A 21,877-nucleotide genomic window follows, 5' to 3' on the forward strand; every position below is an offset into this window, starting at 1 on the left:
AGCTCACTGCAGCCTCAACCCCCTGGGCTCAAGAAGTCCCCCCACCTCAGCCTTCTGAGTAGCTGAGACTGCAGGCAGATACCACCACACTTGGCTATTTTGTTAATTTTTGTAAAATGGTTTTTCTATGTTGCCCAGGCTGGTCTCAAACGATCTGCCTGCTTTGGTCTCCCAAAGTGCTAGGATTACAGGCATGAGCCACTGCATTTGGCCATCAGAATATTCTTTAAAAAACAAATTTACCATATAATAACGTGCTTTTTTTTTTCTTTCTTTCTATGAGACAGAGCCCCACTCTGTTGCCCAGGCTAGAGTGCCGTGGTGCAATTACAGCTCACTGCAGCTTCAATCCCCTGGGCTCAAGGGATCCTCTTGCCTCAGACTCCCAAGTAGCTGGGACCACAGGTGTGTGCCACCACACCTGGCTAATTTTTCTACTTTAGGTAGAGACAAGGTCTCCCTATGTTGCCCAGCTGGTCTTGAACTCCTGGGCTTAAAGGATCCACCCACCTAGATCTCCCAAAGTGCTGGGATTACAGACGTGAGCCACTGTGCCCAACCACATGCTTCTTTAACATTAAAATAGGAGACCTCCTAGAGGATCTAATAATTATCATAATTTCAGAATAGCTATGTGTTCTTCAATAATATTTCAAAATATCAGTAACGTATATAATGTCCCATGAATATCTGTGTGATTTCTGTCGGTGTTAGAGTCACAGTCCTGCGTATTATTATGGTTGTTACTTACATTCATAATAAAACTAAGTGCTGAATTTCAGTTGGAGGTTAGTGAAAAGAAAGAATTCACAGAACCCTCCAAGGCAGTACATGAAGAGTCGTATTTCATTTTCAGGGTATCCTCATTAGCTAACACACTCTGAGACCCGTTTGGGTTCCTGCCCATGTGTGGGATTCTGTGGAAGCTCATATTTTAGACCAGAAATGGCAAAGAAGCCAGGCTCCCGACCTCCTGCTGGCATTGTACTGGTAGCCAGTGATGTCTGACCACTTGAGTTTATTCGGCTACTTCCCGAATAGCTTCCAAGAACTGCTGAAAAATTACGAAGTTTGGGATTTAGTGCTAGGAGAAATTTTTTTCCTTTTTTTTTTTTTTTTTTTTTTGAGACAGAGTTTCGCTCTTGTTACCCAGGCTGGAGTGCAATGGCGCGATCTTGGCTCACCACAACCACTGCCTCCTGGGTTCAGGCAATTCTCCTGCCTCAGCCTCCTGAGTAGCTGGGATTACAGGCACGCACCACCATGCCCAGCTAATTTTTTGTATTTTTTAGTAGAGATGGGGTTTCACCATGTTGACCAGGATGGTCTCGATCTCTTGACCTCATGATCCATCCGCCTCGGCCTCCCAAATTGCTGGGATTATTGGCGTTAGCTACCGCGCCGGCCCTCCTTTTAATTTTTTTAACTAACCTCTCTCCCAGCCAGAAACTAGGAGGAACTTCACTTTCATTTCTTTCAAAAGAAGCAGCAAATATCTAGATCATAGTCGTGTGTCTGCTGTAAGGAAACATGACTTCTTTATTTGGTTGTAGGGACAAGTGGTTGGGTCATAATCAACCATGGGCATTAAGATTATGGGATTATGGCCGGGTGTGATGGTTCACACCTGTAATCCCAGCACTTTGGGAGGCCAAGGCAGATGGATCATTTGAGGTCAGGAGTTTGAGACCAGCCTGGTCAACATGGTAAAACCCTGTCTCTCTAAAAATAAACATTAAAAATTAGCTGGGCATGGTGGCACACACCTGTAATCCCAGCTACTCGAGGGGCTGAGGCAGGAGAATCACTTGAACCCAGGAGGTGGAAGTTGCAGTGAGCTGAGATCGCACCACTGCACTCCAGCCAGAGTGACAGAGTGGGACCCCGTCTCAAAAATAAATAAAAGATTATGGGATTAAAGTATATGATAATCAGGGCTTGCATATATAAGCTCTTGTTACATGAATCTTGGAGAATGGCATTGTTGGTACCCACAATTTAGGCCAAAAATATTTGCCCAGCACCAACAACTAAAACTGGAATAAGGGGCGAGGCACGATTGGCTTATGCCTGTCATCCCAGCACTTTGGGAGGCCAAGGCAGGAGGATTCCTTGAGCCCAGGAGTTCGAGGTTACAATGAGCTATGATTGTGCTGCACTCCAGCCTAAGTGACAGAGTGAGACCCTGTCTCAAAAAAAAAAAAAAAAAAAAAAAGGAAATAAAACCCAAATGTCAAATAAGAGTGAAGGTATCTTCATATTGGCATAGCTATGAGGTTGCCCTTCAAACAGGTTTGACCTTCAGCAAACACAGCCTCTAGCAAGAGCCAGGAGCCACCTGCACCTTTTTGTGAGGTAGTTCTGGACGCCATTCCCAGCCCTGGAACTGCCTGCAGGCATATAAATTGTAGCTGCAGCTGTTTTTGATATGCAGGGCCTGATGGGGGCTAGTTTTGAGCTGTTTCAGAAGCCAATGCATGGACCTATGGAATCAGAACCACATTTGCTAAGAATCTATTGTGGCATTTTAAAACTTCTTTGCTATTGCATGATTCAAGATTAACCCAAACCTTTAGAGAGAATGGTTGAGTAATAGTAATAGATGGTAAAAAGATTCAAGGTCCCAATTTTTAATCTCATAGGGAGATCCTTGTGGCTTTCTCCTGTGCAGTCTTTCACATGGTTCTTTAATGGACTTTGTGGTTTCCGTATAATAACCTCTTCTATGATATTCTCATTAAGAGCAATAAAACTGTAGCCAGAACCTACCTCAATTCTGCATTTTTGATGCTGTGAATGGGACTGTATGAAGAAGCTATACAAAACAGAAAATACCTGTCACAAGTATTTCTGCTTGCACCATGTCCTTTATATTGATTCAAAATGTTTTTAAAGAAGGTAATACGTGTATATGGTAAAACAAATTATAAATGTCAGTAAAAAGATATCAAATGGGAAATAAATTTCTCCCTTCTCATCTCCCATCCCAACATAAACCCCAGTTCCTGTCCCCAAATGTTAATAGTTTTATGACTATCTTTCTCTAAACATTTTATGTATGTATTTTATGTCTATGCCTTTATTTAAAAGTATCCACAAACAGTATTATACCAAACATACTCTTCTGAATTTTTGTTTCCTTCAAAAATGTATCACGGAATCCTTTCCATACCCACTCACACAGACTAGCTCGTTCTTTTTTGGGTCACTTGGTATTGCATTGTATGAACAGCCAGTGTTACAATCTACTTAAACAATGTTCTATGGATGGACATTTAGGTAAGTTTTTTTTCTCTATTTAAAAAAATCGGCAGATAATATTCTTGTTACAAATATTCTTGTAAACTTATAGAAGTATCTCTCTCAAGTAGTTTCCTAGAAGTAGAGTTCTTGGATCAAAGTGTATGGGCATTTAAAATTTTAGCAATGTAATCTAATTGTACTGCAATATGATTGAGTCTGTTTATATTCCCACCAGCAATGTCATGGACACTTGCTTGCTTACCCACCTGGCAATACTTGCTATATTAATTTTTTTTAATGTTTGCTAATTTGGAGGGTCAGGATGATCCCACCGTGGCTTTGATTTTCATTTCTTGAATTATACATAAGGCAGAGCATTTGTTCATTTGCTTAGTGGGTACTTGTACTTGGTTTTCTGTGAATCGCTCATTTATTATTCTTTGCTTTTCTTTTGGGCTCTTTGCCCTTGTCTACCATGTAAACATTCAGTTCCTACTATGTGGCGAGCACTACACTAGACTCTGAAACTGTAATGGTGATGAAATTGGAGCTTGCAGTGTACAAGGAGACAAACATTGATCAAATAACTCCCTCCGTGAGTGTATGGACAAACTGAATTAAATGCCTTGAAGGAAAGGCTCTTGCATCTCCTAGAGCATAGCAGGGAAGAGAGGGGCCTGGACTGGGGATGGGAGAAGACTGCCCTGGAGAAATTGACATCTGAAGAATGAATAAGACCAGGCGTGTTGGCTCACACCTGCAATCCCAGCACTTTGGGAGGCCAAGGCAGGAGGATTGCTTGAGCTTAGGAATTCAAGACCCAGCCTGGGCAACACAGTGAAACCCCCATCGCTGCAAAACATACAAAAATTAACCGAATGTGGTAGTGTGCACCTGTGGGAAGCTGAGGCAGGAGGATCGCTTGAGCCTGGGAGGAGGAGGTTACAGTGAGCAGTAAGCCATGATTGTGCCACTGCACTCCAGCCTGGATGACAGGAGTGAAACCTTGTCTAAAAAAAAAATAATAATGAATAGGACTTGGAGTTGAGGGAGGAGCATTTCTGGAAGAAGGGACAGCACTGTGGAGGGAGCATGATGTTGTCGATGGACTAAAAGAAGGCCCAGGGGCAGAGCACAGAGAAGAACAGTGACACAAGATGAGGCTGGGCTGCAGCGTCTGGGGAGGAGGCCTCTGTGATTGATGGGATTGTTTTGTGTTTTTTTGTTTGTTTGTTTTGTTTTTTGTTTTGCCTAGAGCAATAGAAAGCTATTGAAGGATTTTGAGCCATCGTTGGTGATCTAAGCTACATCCTGAAAACACTGTTCTAGCTGAACAGAAGAGAACAGAAAGATGAATTAGAAGATACTTTATGAGTCCAGATAAGATCTCATAGTAGCCTGGCCCTGGATGATGGCAGTGCACGCGAAGAGAGGCGGAGGAGGTTAAATAAGATGTGATGATGGGTTAGATTTGGGGGAATAGGAAGAGAGGAGGTATTCCTGGGTGTCTAATTAAGGGGATGGTGGTACCATTTACTGAGATAAGAAACACTGAGGCTGGGGTTGGGTTCAGCCTTAGACAAGACATCTGACTGAAGCTGGCAAGGAGGCAATTACGTATAAAATTCTAAGGCCAGAGGCAAAGTTTGGCCTGTCGACATAAATGTGTAAGTCATTGGCATATGCTAGTTGAAGTCATGGTCTTAGGACATGGCTCATGAAGTGTCCAAAGCAGGTCTACTCTTAATCTTTAAGAAATTCTGATATTTAATGGCCAAGCAGGGAGAGATGAGAGAGACAAGAAAACAGAAATGAGCAAGCTGAGGGCAGGAGGAGAGCGAGGGGAGCGTGGTGTCCCAGATGCCGGGGGAGAGTGCCTCAGGTAGGATGGAATGGTGCCAAGTGCAGACACCTGAGAAGAGGAGGTCTGGGAAACACCCATTGGATTTAGCATCACAGAGATCTTGGTGATACTAATTTTAAATTTACTCAGTGGAATGCTGGGGGCAGGAGCAGATTGGAGATGGTTGAGGAATGAGCGGGAAGTGAGAAAATGTTAGGCATTGGACCATTCTTGAGAAGTGTGGTTCTTCATAAAGAATAGCCCCAAATCTGTTCTTCCTCAGTGTTCACCCTTGACCCTTCCTGCCGCTCAATAAGCGGGACTGATCTTGTAACTCAGCAGCGAAAGGTCTGCAGCTTTGCCCTCCCAGCAGCCATGGCACCAGCCAGCCTGGGTGGAGTCTGCAGGGGGAGCCCAGCTGGAGTTTGGGCCTCTCCTGCCCCTCTGTGCAGTTTTTGATTCTGCAGGCCAGACCTCTGGGAAGGCCCACTGTAGGGGCACTGCTTAAAAGAAAAAAATGGGGGGTGGGGGGGCCTAAGAAAAAGTTCTTATATTTGAGTGATACCTACTGAAAAGTTGAAGGATGCATATTTGCACTGTGACCCAAGAGAAGCCATGAGCTGATCCTTGTTGAAGCTGAACAGTGGGTACATGGGTGTTTATTATATTGTTCACACTACTTTTGCATATGTATACATTTTTCCATAACAAAATTGTAAAAAGTTAAATTTAGGAATTCTGTAAACTGAAGGTGCAAAGAGCCAGTGGCCGTCACAGGTCCACTATGTACTTAGCACTTAAAACAGCATGTTCGGCTGGGCTCAGTGGCTCACGCCTGTAATCCCAGCATTTTGGGAGGCCAAGGCGGGCAGATCACATGAGATCAGGAGTTCGAGACCAGTCTGTTAACATGGCAAAACCCCATCTCCTCTAAAATACAAAAATTAGCAGGGCATGGCAGCAGGCGCCTGTAATCTCAACTACTTGGGAGACTGAGGCAGGGGAATCACTTGAACCTGGGAGGCGGAGGTTGCAGTGAGCCAAGATCACGCCATTGCACTCTAGCCTGGGCTACAAGGGTAAAACACTGTCTCAAAAAAAAAAAAGGACCACCTCTAAACCCAGTCCTCCATTGGCTTGTGGGTTTCCAGGTACCAAGAGAAGCTGAAGAAATTCTACTTCCAGATGCCACCCCTTCTTCTCCTGTTAACTCCAACACCTTGTTCCTTGCCCCCTTCTCCTTTCTGACCCCTCTCCTGAGTACAGACTCGAAATCATAGGTCTGACACCCATGGGCCTCATAAACCTCAACAAGTTCCCTCGAATCTCTGAGCCACTCTGAAAGATGGGGATCATAACATCTGCTCTGCAATGTTGTGACGATTAAATGTGACAGTGTGTGGGGGGTATCTAACACAGCCCACAGCCTCAGATGCCCAGGAAGTCAGGAGGGTCATCGAAATGAATGAAGCTGACCAGGTACAGGAGAAAATCATGTGACCCTCTTGGCCTGTCTTTAGCTTTGCCACTTGTAGTAGACATGTAAGTAGAAAGAATTATAAGAAAAATTCCAGGCCAGGTGTGGTGACTAACACCTGTAATCCCTGCACTTTGGGAGGCTGAGGTAGGCAGATCGCTTGAGCTCTGGAGTTTGAGACCAGCTGGGGCAACATGGCAAAACCCCATCGCTAAAAAAAAAAAAAATATGTGTGTGTATATATATATACACACACCCACATACACACAAAAATTAGCCAGGCATGCTGGTGCATGCCTGTATTCCCAGCTACTCAGGAGGCTGAGACAGGAGGATTCCTTAAGCCCAGCAGGTTGAGGCTGCAGTGAGCCAGAATTACACCACTGCACTCCAGCCTGGGCAATAGAGCAAGACCCTGTCTCCAAAAATAAAAAATACAAAAAGGAAAAGGAAAAAATTGGATCAGAAAAAGAACAATGCAAGTATGAAAAATGATATAAATCACCCATATTGATAAATAAAGGGGTAGTAAACTGAGACTTAGCCTCGGTGGTTGGGGGCAACAGGAGGGGCAGGGACTGGGGCAAATCAGAGCATATAGGGCCCATCTGAGAGGGGCAGCCATCCTGGGCTCCCGCTGCTGCCGTGAGGGAGTGTGAAGCCATTGTTAACATGTCTTGCTGGTTTACAAGAGAAGCTAGAACTCTAAAAATTTTTATGTGAAATATTCCAATTCTTATATTTGGGCTCAGTTGTTTTTTTTTTAATAACACTACAGAAGCCAAACTAAACCCATCTATGGGCCAAAATCAGCTCTTGGGCTGCCAGTGTGCAACCTCTCACCTAGATAATGGTATATAATATAAATTCGTTTCCCTTCCCCCCTTTTTCTCTTCCTCCCCTTTTTCCTTTCCCTCCCATTTTCCACATCCTTTTCACCTACATTTCTATACTAAGTCCTAGTGGTAGAAGGGATTAGAGTGGGCTGAAGAAGTGGTTCAGCCCAAGAGGATGTAATCTAGATGCCTAATGGTGCGCTGGGGCCTGGGTCACTGCCTGGCACATGGTGGATCCTAACAAAAACCTGGGTGAATGAAGAAGCCAGAGACTGGGGGAGTCAGCTCTCTACCTTGTGCACACCCTGGGCTTACCTGAAGAACTGTCTCATTTTTCTCAACAGCCTTGCGAAGTCGTTCTGGACGCTCCATCATCAATGGGAACTGGGCAATTGATCGTCCAGGAAAATACGAGGGCGGAGGGACCATGTTCACCTACAAGCGTCCAAATGAGATTTCAAGCACTGCTGGAGAGTCCTTTTTGGCGGAAGGTCCCACCAACGAGATCTTGGATGTCTATGTGAGTTTGGATGTTTCTGGACTGTCCTTTGGATTTTGAATCTTGTCACTTCTGAGGAACACACTCTGAACAAATAAGCCACAAATCGTTGCCCACACTCAATAAAAAACCCTTTGAGCAGAACCTGTTGGGGGCACCCCTTGAATGCTTGGCGTTTATCTTCGCCTTTACCTCTGAATGGGCCTAGCTCATAGAAACCTCCACCTCCACCAGATGCGTATGACCTTCAGAGTTTATTGACCCAGTAAAACCGACTTTACTTGTTGAACCAAATCAGAGGCAAAACATGCCCCTTATTTCATGAGCACTGGATCTCCTCAAGGCACTTTCCTCATAATGCTAATTTGGCGTGTGTGTTTTAAGGCAGAGGAAAGCAGGATCACTCCCAGCTCCCAGCCCTGTTCAAACTCAGAGCAAATGAAGAAAGGAGAGTTCCAGAGCCCTCCAGATGAAACAATGGAGCTCGGATCACAGGAGAGAGGTTTACTAGTAGCTCACTGCTTCACAGAAGACAAAACCTTAATTTATTTTATGCGAAACTAAAATATTAAATTACTCAAGAGTTTTAAATGGTTCAAAGGAAACCACTAGAATATAGTCTTCTTAACAAGACCATGAAATAAAGGGTGATAAGAAATAAAAGCTTGAAATAACATTTGGATAAAAAGAATGAGATCACCCATGACTATACACATTCTTTTTGTCCCCAAAGCTGAGCTGATTAACATATTTGCTGTGTCAGAGTTTTAGAAATATTATTAATTGCATTGTCATTACTTCTCTACCTGCACACAGTCCTGTGGCCTTTCCTCTTGGGCCCAGTAGACTCAAAATTACAAAGGAAGCCTTGTTACAGTTAATTTTGGATTTTTTTTTCAGACTGTCAGTTGGTCGGTTGACTCTGAATACATTTCACATGGTATCAGAGGTAAAAACTCAGGTTATTAAAGGCCTGCTGTGGGTGGTCTAGGAATGGAAGCCAACAGCAATTTCGTAAACGGGACAAGGTTTGCACTGGCAGAATGTTCAAGCAGAAGAGGCAACAGACAGGGAGGGAGGATTTCCAGCCACAGACCGAGAGGAACATGGTATGAAAAGGGAGTGAGAGGATGAGGGGTACACAGCAGGAACCTGAGGCCACACAACTGTGTCCCTCGGGGGTTCAGTGCCCACCGCCATATTTCTGCAATACCGATGGTTTTTGATACTGGTCCCTGGGTAGGAGAATCCCAGGAGTTCTCAGGTCTGCCTGCCTCTGGGTGATTTATAAAACGGACACCCCTTTCATCAGTAGGAAGTGGGCAAGAGATCATGGCATAAATAGGAAGAACAGACACAGGACCCACCATGCAGGAGTGACTCAGAGAGCTTCTAACTGGAAAGGACCTTTGAGAGTGACATGATTCTAACATCTTCCTTCTTCAAGGAAGAAATCAGCGCTGCGGGGTGAAGGGACTTGCTCTAGGTTACACAGCTGGTCAACAGAGACAGAAATATCAAAACCGACCGTGTCTCCTTGCAGAGCTCATATTTACACCGTGGGTTCTCATTCTGCTGCTCGGTTTGGCCCACCACCCTGCTTCCCATCAGGAAAGCCATGGGCAGCAAGGACTCCAGATCCGACAGGGAAGGATGTATTCTGTTGGGCCGTGTTCATGCAATATGTTTTCAGCCCGGATGATGTTCAGCTGCTGACTTCCACAGCCCTACGTAGATTCCTGCTTGGTGTCCTATTTTTTGTCATCATTCCTAAGAGAATATGACCCAGCAAGACTTGGGTCCCTTCTACCTGTTTTCCTGACCCCATCTTTATGTTTCTGGGGCTTTCCGTGAATGAGAGGGGGAGAAACCTGGAGCCAGCCTCAGCAGCCGGGTCGAGAACTTTGGAGGGACCTGAAGGATCCCGGGATGGCTCTGTCCAGGATGTCTGCTGCTTGTTTGCATGACTCTCTCGCACCACCTACTGTTAAAACAGGTCTCCTGCAGTGTACACGTATTCATCTGTGTTGAGAGCGCTGAGCAAAATCTAAGCCATGGCACGGAGGCTGTGAGCCAACAGAAAGGTTCTGCTACCATCGCTCCATCTTCCCATTTGGAGCTGAGAAAAATCTTGACTCTTAGCTTAGCTTTCCTCTGACTTCCTCAGCCTAAGTTCTTCATTCTTCAAATGTACATAACCAAAAGCCATCCGGAAATGACTTCCTTTAATCTGCCACGGGTTCACTAATGTTACTAGCTTCGTACTAGAGTGAACCATCCCAGTCATTTATCAATAGTTCTGTTAATGCCATTGAAACCCAAGCCAGCGGGAGAAGGGGTGTGCGTACGGGCCAGGTGCAGTAACACTGATGTTTCTGTCGGCAGATGATACACCAGCAGCCAAACCCAGGTGTGCACTACGAGTACGTGATCATGGGGACCAACGCCATCAGCCCCCAGGTGCTGCCCCACAGGAGACCAGGTAGAATCCCTTGTCTTGTGGCCGGGCACTCTGGGTCACTTCCTGAAAAGCCTTCTCTCTCTCAGTTCTTGTGCATCCACCCTCTGTCTCTCAGTCAACACAGAGAAAACCCAGGGACGCATATTTCAAAGCCAAGGGGCCTTGACATTGGAGCAGGCTTGACCATTTGTCTGAGCCGTTACTGATGAGACTGTGTCATTCACTCGATTAAAAAATGGTGTGAGCATCCTGGGTCTGCCCTGCCAGTTCAACATTTGAAATGCTTTCTACTAGCTTCCAAGCCTGGCAAGGGGGCTCACGCCTGTAATCCCAGTACTTTGTGAGGCCAAGGCAGGTGGATCACTTGAGCCCAGGGGTTCGACACCAGCCTGGGCAACATGATGAAAGCCCTATCTCTACAAAAAAAAAAATGCAGAAATTAGCCAGGTGTGATGGTGTGTGCCTGCTACTCAGGAGGCTGAGGTGGGAGAGTCATCTGAGCCCGAGGAGGTTGGGGCTGCAGTGAGCCATGATCGTACCATTTACTCTAGCCTGTATGACAGAGTGAGATCCTATCTCAAAATTAGAAAAACCAACACAAATTTACTCTCAGAGTTCTGGAGGTTAGAAGTCTGAAACAGGTTTCCCTGGGGCAAAATGAAGGTGTCATCAGGGCCTAGCTGTCTCCAGAGGCTCTAGGAGAGAACCCACTTCCTTGCCTTTTCCGGCTTCTAGGGACCACCTGCCTTCCTTGGCTCCTGGCCCCTTCCTCCACCTTCAAAGCCAGCGGGCTGGCACTTTCACGTCTCTCTCTGGCTCTGGCCTCGTCACATCTCCTCTCTGACTCTCATCCATCTCTCTCTTTCCTTTATAAGGACCCTTGAGAGTACACTGGGCCCACCCACGCAATCCAGGATAATCCCTCTTTCTCAAAATCTCTAGTTTCATATGCAAAGGCCCTTTTTGCTATGTAAGGTAGCGTATTTACAGATTCCAGGGATGAGGATGTGGACATCTTTAGGGGGCCATTATCTGTCTACTATATGCCTTTTCTCTTGGTCCCCTTTTGTTTCTGTTAATAATACTTTGACCTATAAGACAAGAATCGTGAGTTCACACCTGACAATCCATATTGAGTCTTCCCGGTGGGCTCTGCTTATGGGCAGAGCAGGCAGCTTTCTCTCGGCTGGCACTGGGCATGGGACTGCTCTCTGAGTCTGCAGAGAGAGCAGAGGATGATGGAGCCCACCCCCCAAATGCAGACAGTCTTCACCTTCCTTAAAATAGGAATGTCTGCGGAAGTATTCATGGTAATCATAGCTCACACGCACCGAGTCCTTGCTGTGTATAAGGACTTATAAACTGCTGTGCTGAATTCTCACAACAGAGGAAGGTACTTGGAGGGACATAATGTTATTAACCTTATTTTAAGAGTAAGGAAATGGAAGCTTAGAAAAAATAAGTTAATAATTGTGCAGGTCCCACACCTGGGCAGTGACCTGAGGAGGGCCTGTGTGACCATACCTGTGCTTGTTATGTGGCTGAGAGGTTACGTGGTCCCATCCATATCCTAGGAGGAAATAAAGCCACAGATGCCAAACCTGGCCCATCCATCCTTCTCTGAGCTCTGGTTGGGATAACCAGGTTATCTGACAGCTACACACTGGGGAGAACAATAGTCGGGTGCGTCCCCAGCACATGGGGAGGGGATGTGTGGTCCAAACTCCAAGTCAGCACACTCAGTGCAACAGAGAATTTTTATGTCATGTTCAGAAGCAATGCACAGTTTGAGAAACCAAGTTTGGATAAGATTTCTGGGGTCCTTTGCTGGTTTACAGGGATAATCAGACAGACTATTTGAAATCTATCAGGATGATGATGATTTCTGTCAGGCCTGACGGGTCTTAGCTCATGAATAGCATGGGGGTTCTGGGATCAGCTCCCTGGGCTAGGGCAGGTCTGGAAGGGTCACCTGTCAAAAGTTGGTGAGCAGGGGCATTGTGACCAGGCTTCATCTTCCATATCAATGGAGTCTGAGTGGTTTTTGGCAGGAGGGAGGACATGGAAGGAGAGTGAATAAATTAGATGTCCATCCCAGCATTGTGCCCAGCACAAGGCTCCGAAAGATTTTTTAAATTGTTTTGTCCAACAACATCTTGGACAGTTCTCATTTATATCAGCATGCCTGGTCCTGATTTTTTGGTTGCATTTGCATGTCATATTCTAAACGATGAAGGATAATAGTTAGCCAACTAAGTAAGAAAGTCCTAGTGAAAAAGCTGAGAGGCTGGTTGCAGTGGCTCATGCCTGTGATCCCAGCACTTTGGGAAGGCAAGGCGGGCAGATTGCTTGAGCCAAGGAGTTCAAGACTAGCCTGGGCAATATGGCAAAACCTCATCTCCGCTAAAAGTACACAAAGTAGCCAGATGTGACTCACCTGTAATCCCAGGTACTCAAGAGACTGAGACATGAGAATCACTTGAACCCGGGAGGTACAGGTTGCAGTGAGCCACTTATACTCCAGCCTGGGTGACAGAGAGAGGCTCTGTCTCAAAATTAAAAAAAAAAAAAAGCTTAGAAAATCTTAATGATTTTATTATTTTTATTATGACTGAAATGGGGTCTCACTCTGTTGCCCAGGCTGGCCGTGAACTCCTGGGCTCAAGCAGTCCTCCCACCTCGGCCTCCCAAAATGTTGGGATTACAGGCCTGAGCCAGCCACCTCACCCAGGCCCCTTGTAGTTTTAACTGTGTTCTCTGGTAACCCTAGAATTTGCCTCCTTATTTTGTATTGCAATGAAACATACTTGAACAATATCCAATCAAAATAGAAATATGTAGAGTCAAAAGTAACTGCCACGTAATTGCCAACACTTGGAAGCAACCAAGAAGTCCTCAAATAGGTGAACAGATAAAAACTAATGGAATATTATTTAGGACTAAAAATAAATGAACCATCAAATCACAGAGACACGGAGGCACCTCCGATGCATGTTGCTAAGTGAGAGAGGCCAATCTGAAAAGGCTGCCTGTTGTGTGATTCCAGCTACATAACATTCCAGAAACGTCAAAACTGCGGAGACAGTAAAAACATCAGTGGTTGCCAGGGGCTGGGAGGACAGAGGGATAAGCAGGTGGAGCATGCAGGATTTCAGGGCAGTGAAACTGCTCTATGTGATGTTACACTGGCAGATGCATGTCACTGTGCACTGGCACAGACCCATAGAATGTTCACCCCCAAGTGCAAACCCTCATGTGGACTATGAACTCCAAACGATCATGACATGTCCATGTAGGATAGTCAGTTTTAACACATGTACCGCTCTGATGTGGGATGGTGGTGGTTAGGGACCCTGTGCCTGTGTGGTGGGAGTAGCTGTATGGGAACTCTGTTCTTCCTTTTCCTTTTCCTTTCCTTTCCTTTTCTTTTTCTTTTTTTCTTTTCTTTCCTTTCTTGACAGAATCTCCCTCTGTCACCCGGGCTGGAGTGCAGTGGTGCAATCTCGGCTCACTGCAACCTCTGCCTTCTGGGCTCGAGCAAGTCTTCTGCCTCAGCCTCCCGATTAGCTGCAACTACAGGCACGTGCCACCATGCCCAGCTAATTTTTGTATTTTTAGTAGAGATGAGGTTTCACCATATTGGCCAGGATGGTCTCAAACTCCTGACCTCGTGATCCGCCCACCTCGACCTCCCAAAGTGCTGGGATTACAGGTGTGAGCCACCACACCTGCCCAGCAACTCTATACTTTCTACTCACTTTTTCTGTGAACCTAAAACTGCTCTAAAAAAAAAAAAGGTCTATTTTTAAAAAATCAACAGCTCCCAACCCCAGGCCCTTCCCAGAGGGAGCCTAGCCCTTTGGTGGGGTTGCACCTAGCCTTTCTCTATGCATACACAAACATGTTTGCAGCCCATTTGAATCACTGACTACAGTCGCAGATGTGCAAGGAATAGTGCATATTATTATTTTCAATTAGTCAATTTAAATCTGACCTCAACTTCCCCCTTATTTGAAACCAGTAGATAATTCCATCGCAGTCTGCTTGGGGGTCTCACACACACACACACACACACACACACACGCACACACGTGCACACACACACACACACACACTCCAGGTATAAGCAAAGATCTAGACTCTTTGACAAACCAAAGCATTGGACCCCCTGGTGGTCTGTCCACACTAATTCTGCTGAGGTGCCACCAGGAGCAGCCTCATGGGGCCTTCAGGTTAGGGCTCTGCTCCTTCCAACCTGCATGGGGGGCACAGGATGCTGGTGAGGCTGGCAGCCAGGCCCCTCTCCCACCGCAGGTGTGGCCTCCTCCTGGAACATTGTCCGGCACACCTAAGGCTCCATGGCACTCAGCAAACCAAGACCCCACACACCTACCTCTCCTTCACCTTGAAAACTTCTCTCTTTCTCTCTCTCTTGCTCTCTAGCTTGCTCTGTCTCTGTCTCTCGCTCTCTCTCTTGCTCTCTGTTCTCTGTCTCTTTCTCTCTTGCTGTTTCTCTTATTCTCGTCTCTCTCTGTCTTACTCTCTGTCTCTCACACTGTCTCTCTGTCTCTTGCTCTCTGTCTCTGTCTCTTTCTCTTACTATCTCTCTCTCGATCTCTGTTTCTGTCTCTGTCTCTCTTGCCTTCTGTCTCTGTGTCTCTCTTGCTTTGTCTCTGTGTCTCTCTCGCTCTGTCTCTGTCTCTTTCTCTCTCTCTCCCTGTCTCTCTCTCTTGCTGTCTATCTCTGTCTCTCTTGCTCTCTGTCTCTGTCTCTTTCTCTTACTGTCTCTCTCTTGCCTTCTGTCTCTGTGTCTCTTGCTTTGTCTCTGTGTCTCTCTCTCTTGCTCTGTCTCTGTCTCTCTCTCTCTCCTTGTCTCTCTCTCTTGCTGTCTATCTCTGTCTCTCTTGCTCTCTGTCTCTATCTCTCCTCTCTCTCTTGCTCTCTGTCTCTCTCTTCCTCTCCTCTCTCTCTCTCAAAATGTGCCCTCCTCCTGTCTGGGGCACCCCTCAGGGACATCCACTTACCCTTAATGACAGCCTAGGCCTGCAGTCTTGGAAGGAAAGCTGTTGACTTCTAGCAGCTTTTGTTTTCTGTCCTGCACAGAAACAAAGCAATAACATCTAAGGACTTGGCTCCTCTTTCAAACCCGAGGAGGTAGAGGAATAAAGACAGAAAACCAAACGCAAATTAGTATCTCAAAAAGTGACCTGCCACGTCTCTGTGTGTGTGTGTGTTAAGCTTTTTTCTTTCACCAAACAATGTTCACTCACTTCTTCATGCCAGAACATATATTCGCTGCATCATTTGCAAAAATCACATAGTATTCCATTTTGTATTTGTAGCATAACGTAGTTTAACCAGTACCACTGATGAACATTTATGTCTGTTCTACTGTTTTGCTATTTCAAATAATACTTCAGTGGCCAGGTGTGGTGGCTCATGCCCGTAATCCCAGCACTTTGGGACGCCAAGGTGGGTGGATCACGAGGTCAGGAGTTCAAGACCAGCCTGGCCAAGATGATGAAACCCCATCTCTACTAAAAATACAAAAATTATCCAGGCATGATGGCAGCACCTGTAATCCCAGCTACGCAGGAGGCTGAGGCAGAGAGTTTCTTGAACCCAGGAGACGGAGGTTGCAGTGAGCTGAGATCGCGCCACTGCACTCCAGCCTGGGCGACAGAGCGAGACTCCATCTCCAATCAATCGATCAGTCAATCAATCGATCCTCAGTAACCATACTTGTATATTCTGCTCTATGTAAAAGAAAATATTTGCAGGACAGATTGCTTGAAACTGAATTGCTAAGTCAAAGGGTATGTGCATTTAAAATTTGGGCAGATAATGCCAAATTTCCCTGCAAACCATGGATCAATTTGCAGCCTCCTCCACAGTGACTGAAAGCGTGTTCTCCTGTACCTTCAACAGGCATTTTGGGAAAAACTTTCCAATCTTTGGGAAAAGCACGGGGTGTCTCTCCAAATAAAAGAGAAGATAGGCTTGTGGGATTTGGGAGAAGGATACAATTTATGTGAAATTTAAAGTTTCCAACCTTTCCAGTCTTTGGTGTTAGGTACATAGAGGTGGTGGTGGTGGTCTGTTCCTGTGAATTTATGGAATTATGAGTGAAGCTGAGGATTTTTATATGACTTTGACTGTTTGTATTTCTTCTTATGTGAACTATCTATGGCTCACAACAACTATTCCTACTGCAATGTTCGTCTTTGTCTTATTGATTTTCAAAAGTGCTTTGCATGTGAGGGAAAGCACTAATAGGTGTCTGCTGGTTTTAAACAGATGTGCTTATGTGCTGTGAGTTCGAAACCATCTCATGCTACACAGCGTCTGCTGTTGAAGCAATTTCCTCTTTAGAACTCAGCGTCCAAACTGATCCTGCTTCTGTGTGTGCACGCCTCCTTCTCCTAGGGGAACCCCTCAACGGCCAGTTAGTGACAGAAGGCAGGAGCCAGGAGGAGGGAGACGCGAAAGGGAGGAACGAGAAGAAGGAGGACTTGCGTGGGGAGGCCCCGGAGACGTTCACCTCGGAATCAGCACAGACCTTCCCGGTCAGGCATCCGGACAGATTTTCTCCCCGTCGACCGGATACCTTGGTGCCACCGGCACCGCAGCCCCCACGGCGAAGCCGGGATCACAACTGGAAGCAGCTTGGGACGACAGAATGCTCCACGACCTGCGGGAAAGGTGAGCCTGTGAACCGTCTGTGGCTCACAGCTGCTATTCCTACTGCAATGTTCGCCTTTGTCTCACTGATTTTCAAAAGTGCTTTGCGTGTTAGGGAAAGCACTCATCGGTGTGGGAAAGGTGAGCCTGTGTGAGGGACAGGTGGACCCCCGCAGAACCCTAAGCAAGGAATGTGTGAGTGGCCCAAGGCAGCGGTCCCCAGCTTTTTTTTTTTTTCTTTTTTTTTTTTTTTGAGACAGAGTCTCTCTCTATCACCAGGTGCCAGGCTGGAGTGCAGTGACACGATCTTGGCTCACTGCAACCTCCGCCTCCTGGGTTCAAGCAATTCTCCTGCCTCAGCCTCCCGAAGTAGCTGGGACTACAGGTGTGTGCCACCATACACAGCTAATTTTTGTATTTTAGTAGAGACAGGGTTTCACTGTGTTGGCCAGAATGGTCTCAATCTCTTGACCTTGTGATCCACCCGCCTGTCCCCAGCTTTTTTGACACCAGGGACTGGTTTCATGGAAGACAATTTTCCCATGGATGGTGGCAGGATGGGGTGATGGTTTCAGGATGAAACATCCCTATCACAGATTATCAGGCATTAGTTAGATTCACATAAGGGGTGCGCATTCTAGATCCCTTTTCTGCACACTTTACAATAGGGTTCACACTCCTATGAGAATCTAACACCATCGTGGGTCTCGCTTACCCACCAGTCACCTCCTGCTGTGCAGCCTGGTTCCAGTTGGGGACCCTGGCCCAAGGGATGCGGCAAACCCTCACCTCTGTGAGCCTGTCTGTGAGATGGCTCATGGGTGTGAGATTGTGTTGGGGCCCCCAAGACCACCCTCAGGCTTAACGATCGGCTCAAAGGACTTATAAGACCTGGAAGAGTAATGAATTGCTCATGGTTACCATTCATTACAGTCAAAGGATAGGGATTACAGTTAACAAAGGAAAAGGCGCATCAGCAAAGTCCAGATGCCAGGCGCCAGCCTCCAGGTATCCCCTCCAGCAGGGTCACACGGGGATGCAGTTAATGTTCTCAGAAATGGTGTAACTCCGAGGCTGGCAGCACATGCCAAATACTGCCAACCGGAGATGCTCACCCAAGCTTTGGTGTCCATGTTTTGACTGGGGTCAGTGGTGTAGGTATGCAGCTCCCACACGAGTGACACTAGCTACTTTACCACCCCAGAAGCCAAATCAATACCGTGTGGCCCAAGACTTCAGGCATTTAAAAAAAAAAAAAAAAAAAACAGTCTTATCAGGTGGAATATTCCAAGGGCTAGAGGTTATCTTTCAGGAGCCGGCCAAGGGCCTGTCTTTGGCATGTGCAGGGTTTGAGCAATTCAGGCCTGCTGCACACACATATTCATTAATAAACAGAATATGCTCACATGCTTCAAGATCTAAAATTTAATCTACAAGTCAGGGCTGTGGAAGACTTCACAAATCCTCACTGAAACTCATTCTCACATCTAAGGATTTCAGAAAACAAAACGTACTTCGGGAGCTTGGTGTGTTAATTAGCTGGTTTTCACACTGACCAGCACTCACAACTCCTATACTATCCCAGGAAAATCCCAACCTTGTATTCACCCATTATACTAACCCAATCAGCTATGTTTTCTTTTCCAAGCCAAACTGTATCCAGCTTTATTAAAGATACGTTCCAGAAGCAATCATGGTATTTCATGCAGGACGTGGGCAGACAATGGTTAACAGTATACAACAGTTTCCAAACTCCCTGCTTTGATGGATGCCCAAAAATCAGAAAGCCACTGTAAAACCCAAGGAGGTCCTCATCTGATGCCCTGAACAGGGAAAGTTTAAAGTGAGGGTTGACATTTCACATTTAGCATGTTGTTTAACAACTTTTCACAAGTCGACCCTGACTTTCAGGAAGTGAAATGAAAATGGCAGAATGTATCCGAAGATCCACAATCTAGAAATGGAACCACTGCTCTTTTGAGGGGTGCCATCTCAGTGGCATCACCAGGGACAAACCTGAAGCCCAACAGAGTCAGCTTTATTGACCCCTCACAACAAGAGAGTCCACGGCACCGGAGAAAGCATGGGGTGTCTCTCCAAACAAAAGAGAAGATAGGCTTGTGGGATTGGGGGGAAGGATACAGTTGAGGTGAAATTTAAAGACAGCAGGGTTGTGATAGGCTGAAAGCAGAGCATGGCTGTGTCACAGGGGTCACATCAGCAATTTGAAGTGGACCCAAAAGTCCCATTTCCTTGAAAACTCCAAAGTTTAGGTGTGGAATGTGATGTCCAGAAAGCCTTGATCTGACATTCCATACCAGGTTGGAAATCAATGCCGCTTCTGTTTCAAGGTGACTTGTTGCAAGGATACACCTATGAACTGTGTAGTTATAATTTCCTTCTCATATATGATAATGGTCTCCTGTTTACTTGTAGTAAAGTACTATTTGATCCCCTGAAACAGCTGTTTTTTGAGGGGAGGTTGCTAACGAAACAGGAAGGCTGTCTCCCCCAGGAGTCTCTGCAAACTGGGGAACTGTGTGATACCCCAGAGCATTGGTTTGGGGTATTTTTTTCTTTTCTTCTGATACTTGTATCTAAAAGTACAAAGTTTGGAACCTCTGACAAAATTAGCACAGGAAAAATCTTTCATGACAGCTTCTAAAGTTTTTATCTTTTTCAAAGCATTGGCTTAGTGGCTTTTGAGAATAGAATTTAAGTCTTCGGTTCTTCTTGGGGGCTGGAGCTTTTCCTGCCTGGAACCTCTGCAATTCCATAATGATTTGGTAACTGGAGTGTTGATTTATAGAGGTTTTATTGTGCAAATTTTACTGTGCTCATACTTAATACATGTGCAAAGAATGTGGACTGTAGATTCATTGGACCAACTTCTTTTATACACTTTGTGAGGAAAAATTAAATGCCTATAAAATATGTCTTGACAGAGGCAGAAAGCTAGAAATAATTCTGCATTAAGGCCAAAACCATTCTAGTGAGACTCTGTCTGTGATATTATAGAGGTAAACCATATGTAATGTAATTGATATAGGAACCCGAGATCAAAATGTATTATTATTAAAATATTCAACCTTTAGGTAGTGGTGTGATGCCCATCAAAGGAACCAGATACATTCAGAACTAGGTGAAAACAGGGAAAGTCATAAGAATAATTAATATTTTATTTTTATTTTATTTTTTCAGACAGAGTCTCACTCTGTAGCCCAGGCTGGAGTGCAGTGACACATTCATGGCTCACTGCAACCTCCACTTCCTGGGTCCCAGTTCTCAGGCAATTCTCCTCCCTCAGACTCCCAAGTAGCTGGGACTACAGGCGCACGCCACCATACCCGGCTAATTTTTGCATTTTTAGTAGAGAAGGGGTTTCACCATATTGGCCAGGCTGGCCTTGAACTCCTGACCTTGTGATCCACCCGTCTCGGCCTCCCAAAGTGCTGGGATTACAGTTGTGAGCCGCCGCGCCCAGCCCACTGTGTTTTTCTACCAAGGTGGCATGTAGAGAAGATTCTCTTTCACCCTGTCCAGAGCCCATAAGACCTTTCATTGTGGGCTGGATGAGATGAGGGCAAAAGCATGTACCGTTTCCCCGTGCGTCCTCCAGCTGCTCCCACGATCTCTCTAATGGAGCAAACTCATAACCAAAGGTTCCAATTTTTGCTCCCACAACCCACCCCAGGCTGTGTGATCCACGCTGAGGTATGGAGGTGACATTTAAATGAAGCAGGGTAAAAGCAGGTAAACAAATAGGCTAAAAGCAAAACATAGCTGTGTTACTACCTCACTGTACTCTGGTATCTGGCCAGCACACTCCTGCTCATATTCCAAGCTTTGAGACACCACCTCTGCAAAGCCTTCCTGATTCTGCAAAGAACAGGTATGCACTTCGTCCTTGGGACCGCACAGCCATTCAATACACATTTCTTTCCCAGCCCTGCTTGGCTTGGCTGTCTCCATGAATATACACTTTGCAACCTCTGCACCTGGCATCATACCAAGCGCACAGTAGGCACTCCTGTGTTTCTTGAAAAAATGAATATATCATCACCACATTTCTTTTTTTTTCTTTTTTTTTTTTTTTTTTTTTGTTGAGATGGAGTCTTGCTCTGTCACCAGGCTGGAGTGCAGTGGCGAAATCTTGGCTCACTGCAAATTCCGCCTCCTGGGTTCAAGCGATTCTTCCGCCTCAGCCTCCCGAGTAGCTAGGACTGCAGGCGCCACCACACCCGGCTAATTTTTGTATTTTTAGTAGAGATGGGGTTTCACCATGTTGGCCAGGATGGTCTCAATCTCTTGACCTTGTGATCCGCCCACCTCTGCCTCCCAAAGTGCTGGGATTACAGGTGTGAGCCACCGCGCCCAGCCCATCACCACATTTCAAATGTGGAATATATGAGCCACTAGAAAAGGCATAAGGGTAGTTTTTCATCTTTATTGTATCCTAGATATACAAGCCTATGATTGCCTTTACGCATGTTCTGTCAGCATAGCATAAAGAATGTGGATTCACCTGTTAGAAATTGAGCAAGCAGCCAGGCGCGGTGGCTTACACCTGTAAAATCGCAGCACTTTCAGAGGCTCAGGCAAGTGTATCACTTGAGATCAGGAGTTCAAGACCAGCCTGGCCAACGTGGCAAAATGAAACCCTGTCTCTGCCAAAAATACAAAAATTAGGTGGACGTGGTGATGCATGCATGTAATCCCAGCTACTCAGGAGGCTGAGGCGGAAGAATCACTTGAACCCAGGAGGCAGAGGTTGCAGTGAGCCAAGATTTCACCACTGCACTCCAGCCTGGGCGACAGAGTGAGACTCCATCTCCAA

The 21,877-nt window shown here is 45.9% G+C and overlaps 1 protein-coding gene across 2 annotated transcripts in view; it reads left to right on the top strand.

Moving 5' to 3' along the window:
- Window positions 1–21,877, top strand: part of THSD4 (thrombospondin type 1 domain containing 4) — a 661,199-nt gene that overhangs the window by 601,721 nt on the left and 37,601 nt on the right. For both annotated transcript variants that reach the window (XM_032244849.1, XM_032244850.1), the window contains 3 exons: window positions 7,744–7,919; window positions 10,284–10,380; window positions 16,786–17,061. In XM_032244849.1, coding sequence (XP_032100740.1) covers window positions 7,744–7,919; window positions 10,284–10,380; window positions 16,786–17,061 — 549 coding nt within the window. The remainder of the gene's footprint in view (window positions 1–7,743; window positions 7,920–10,283; window positions 10,381–16,785; window positions 17,062–21,877) is intronic.

This window comes from Sapajus apella, unplaced genomic scaffold (genome assembly GCF_009761245.1).
Source record: "Sapajus apella isolate SASKATOON/1434 unplaced genomic scaffold, GSC_monkey_1.0 scaffold55, whole genome shotgun sequence".
Taxonomy (NCBI): Eukaryota; Metazoa; Chordata; class Mammalia; order Primates; family Cebidae; genus Sapajus; species Sapajus apella.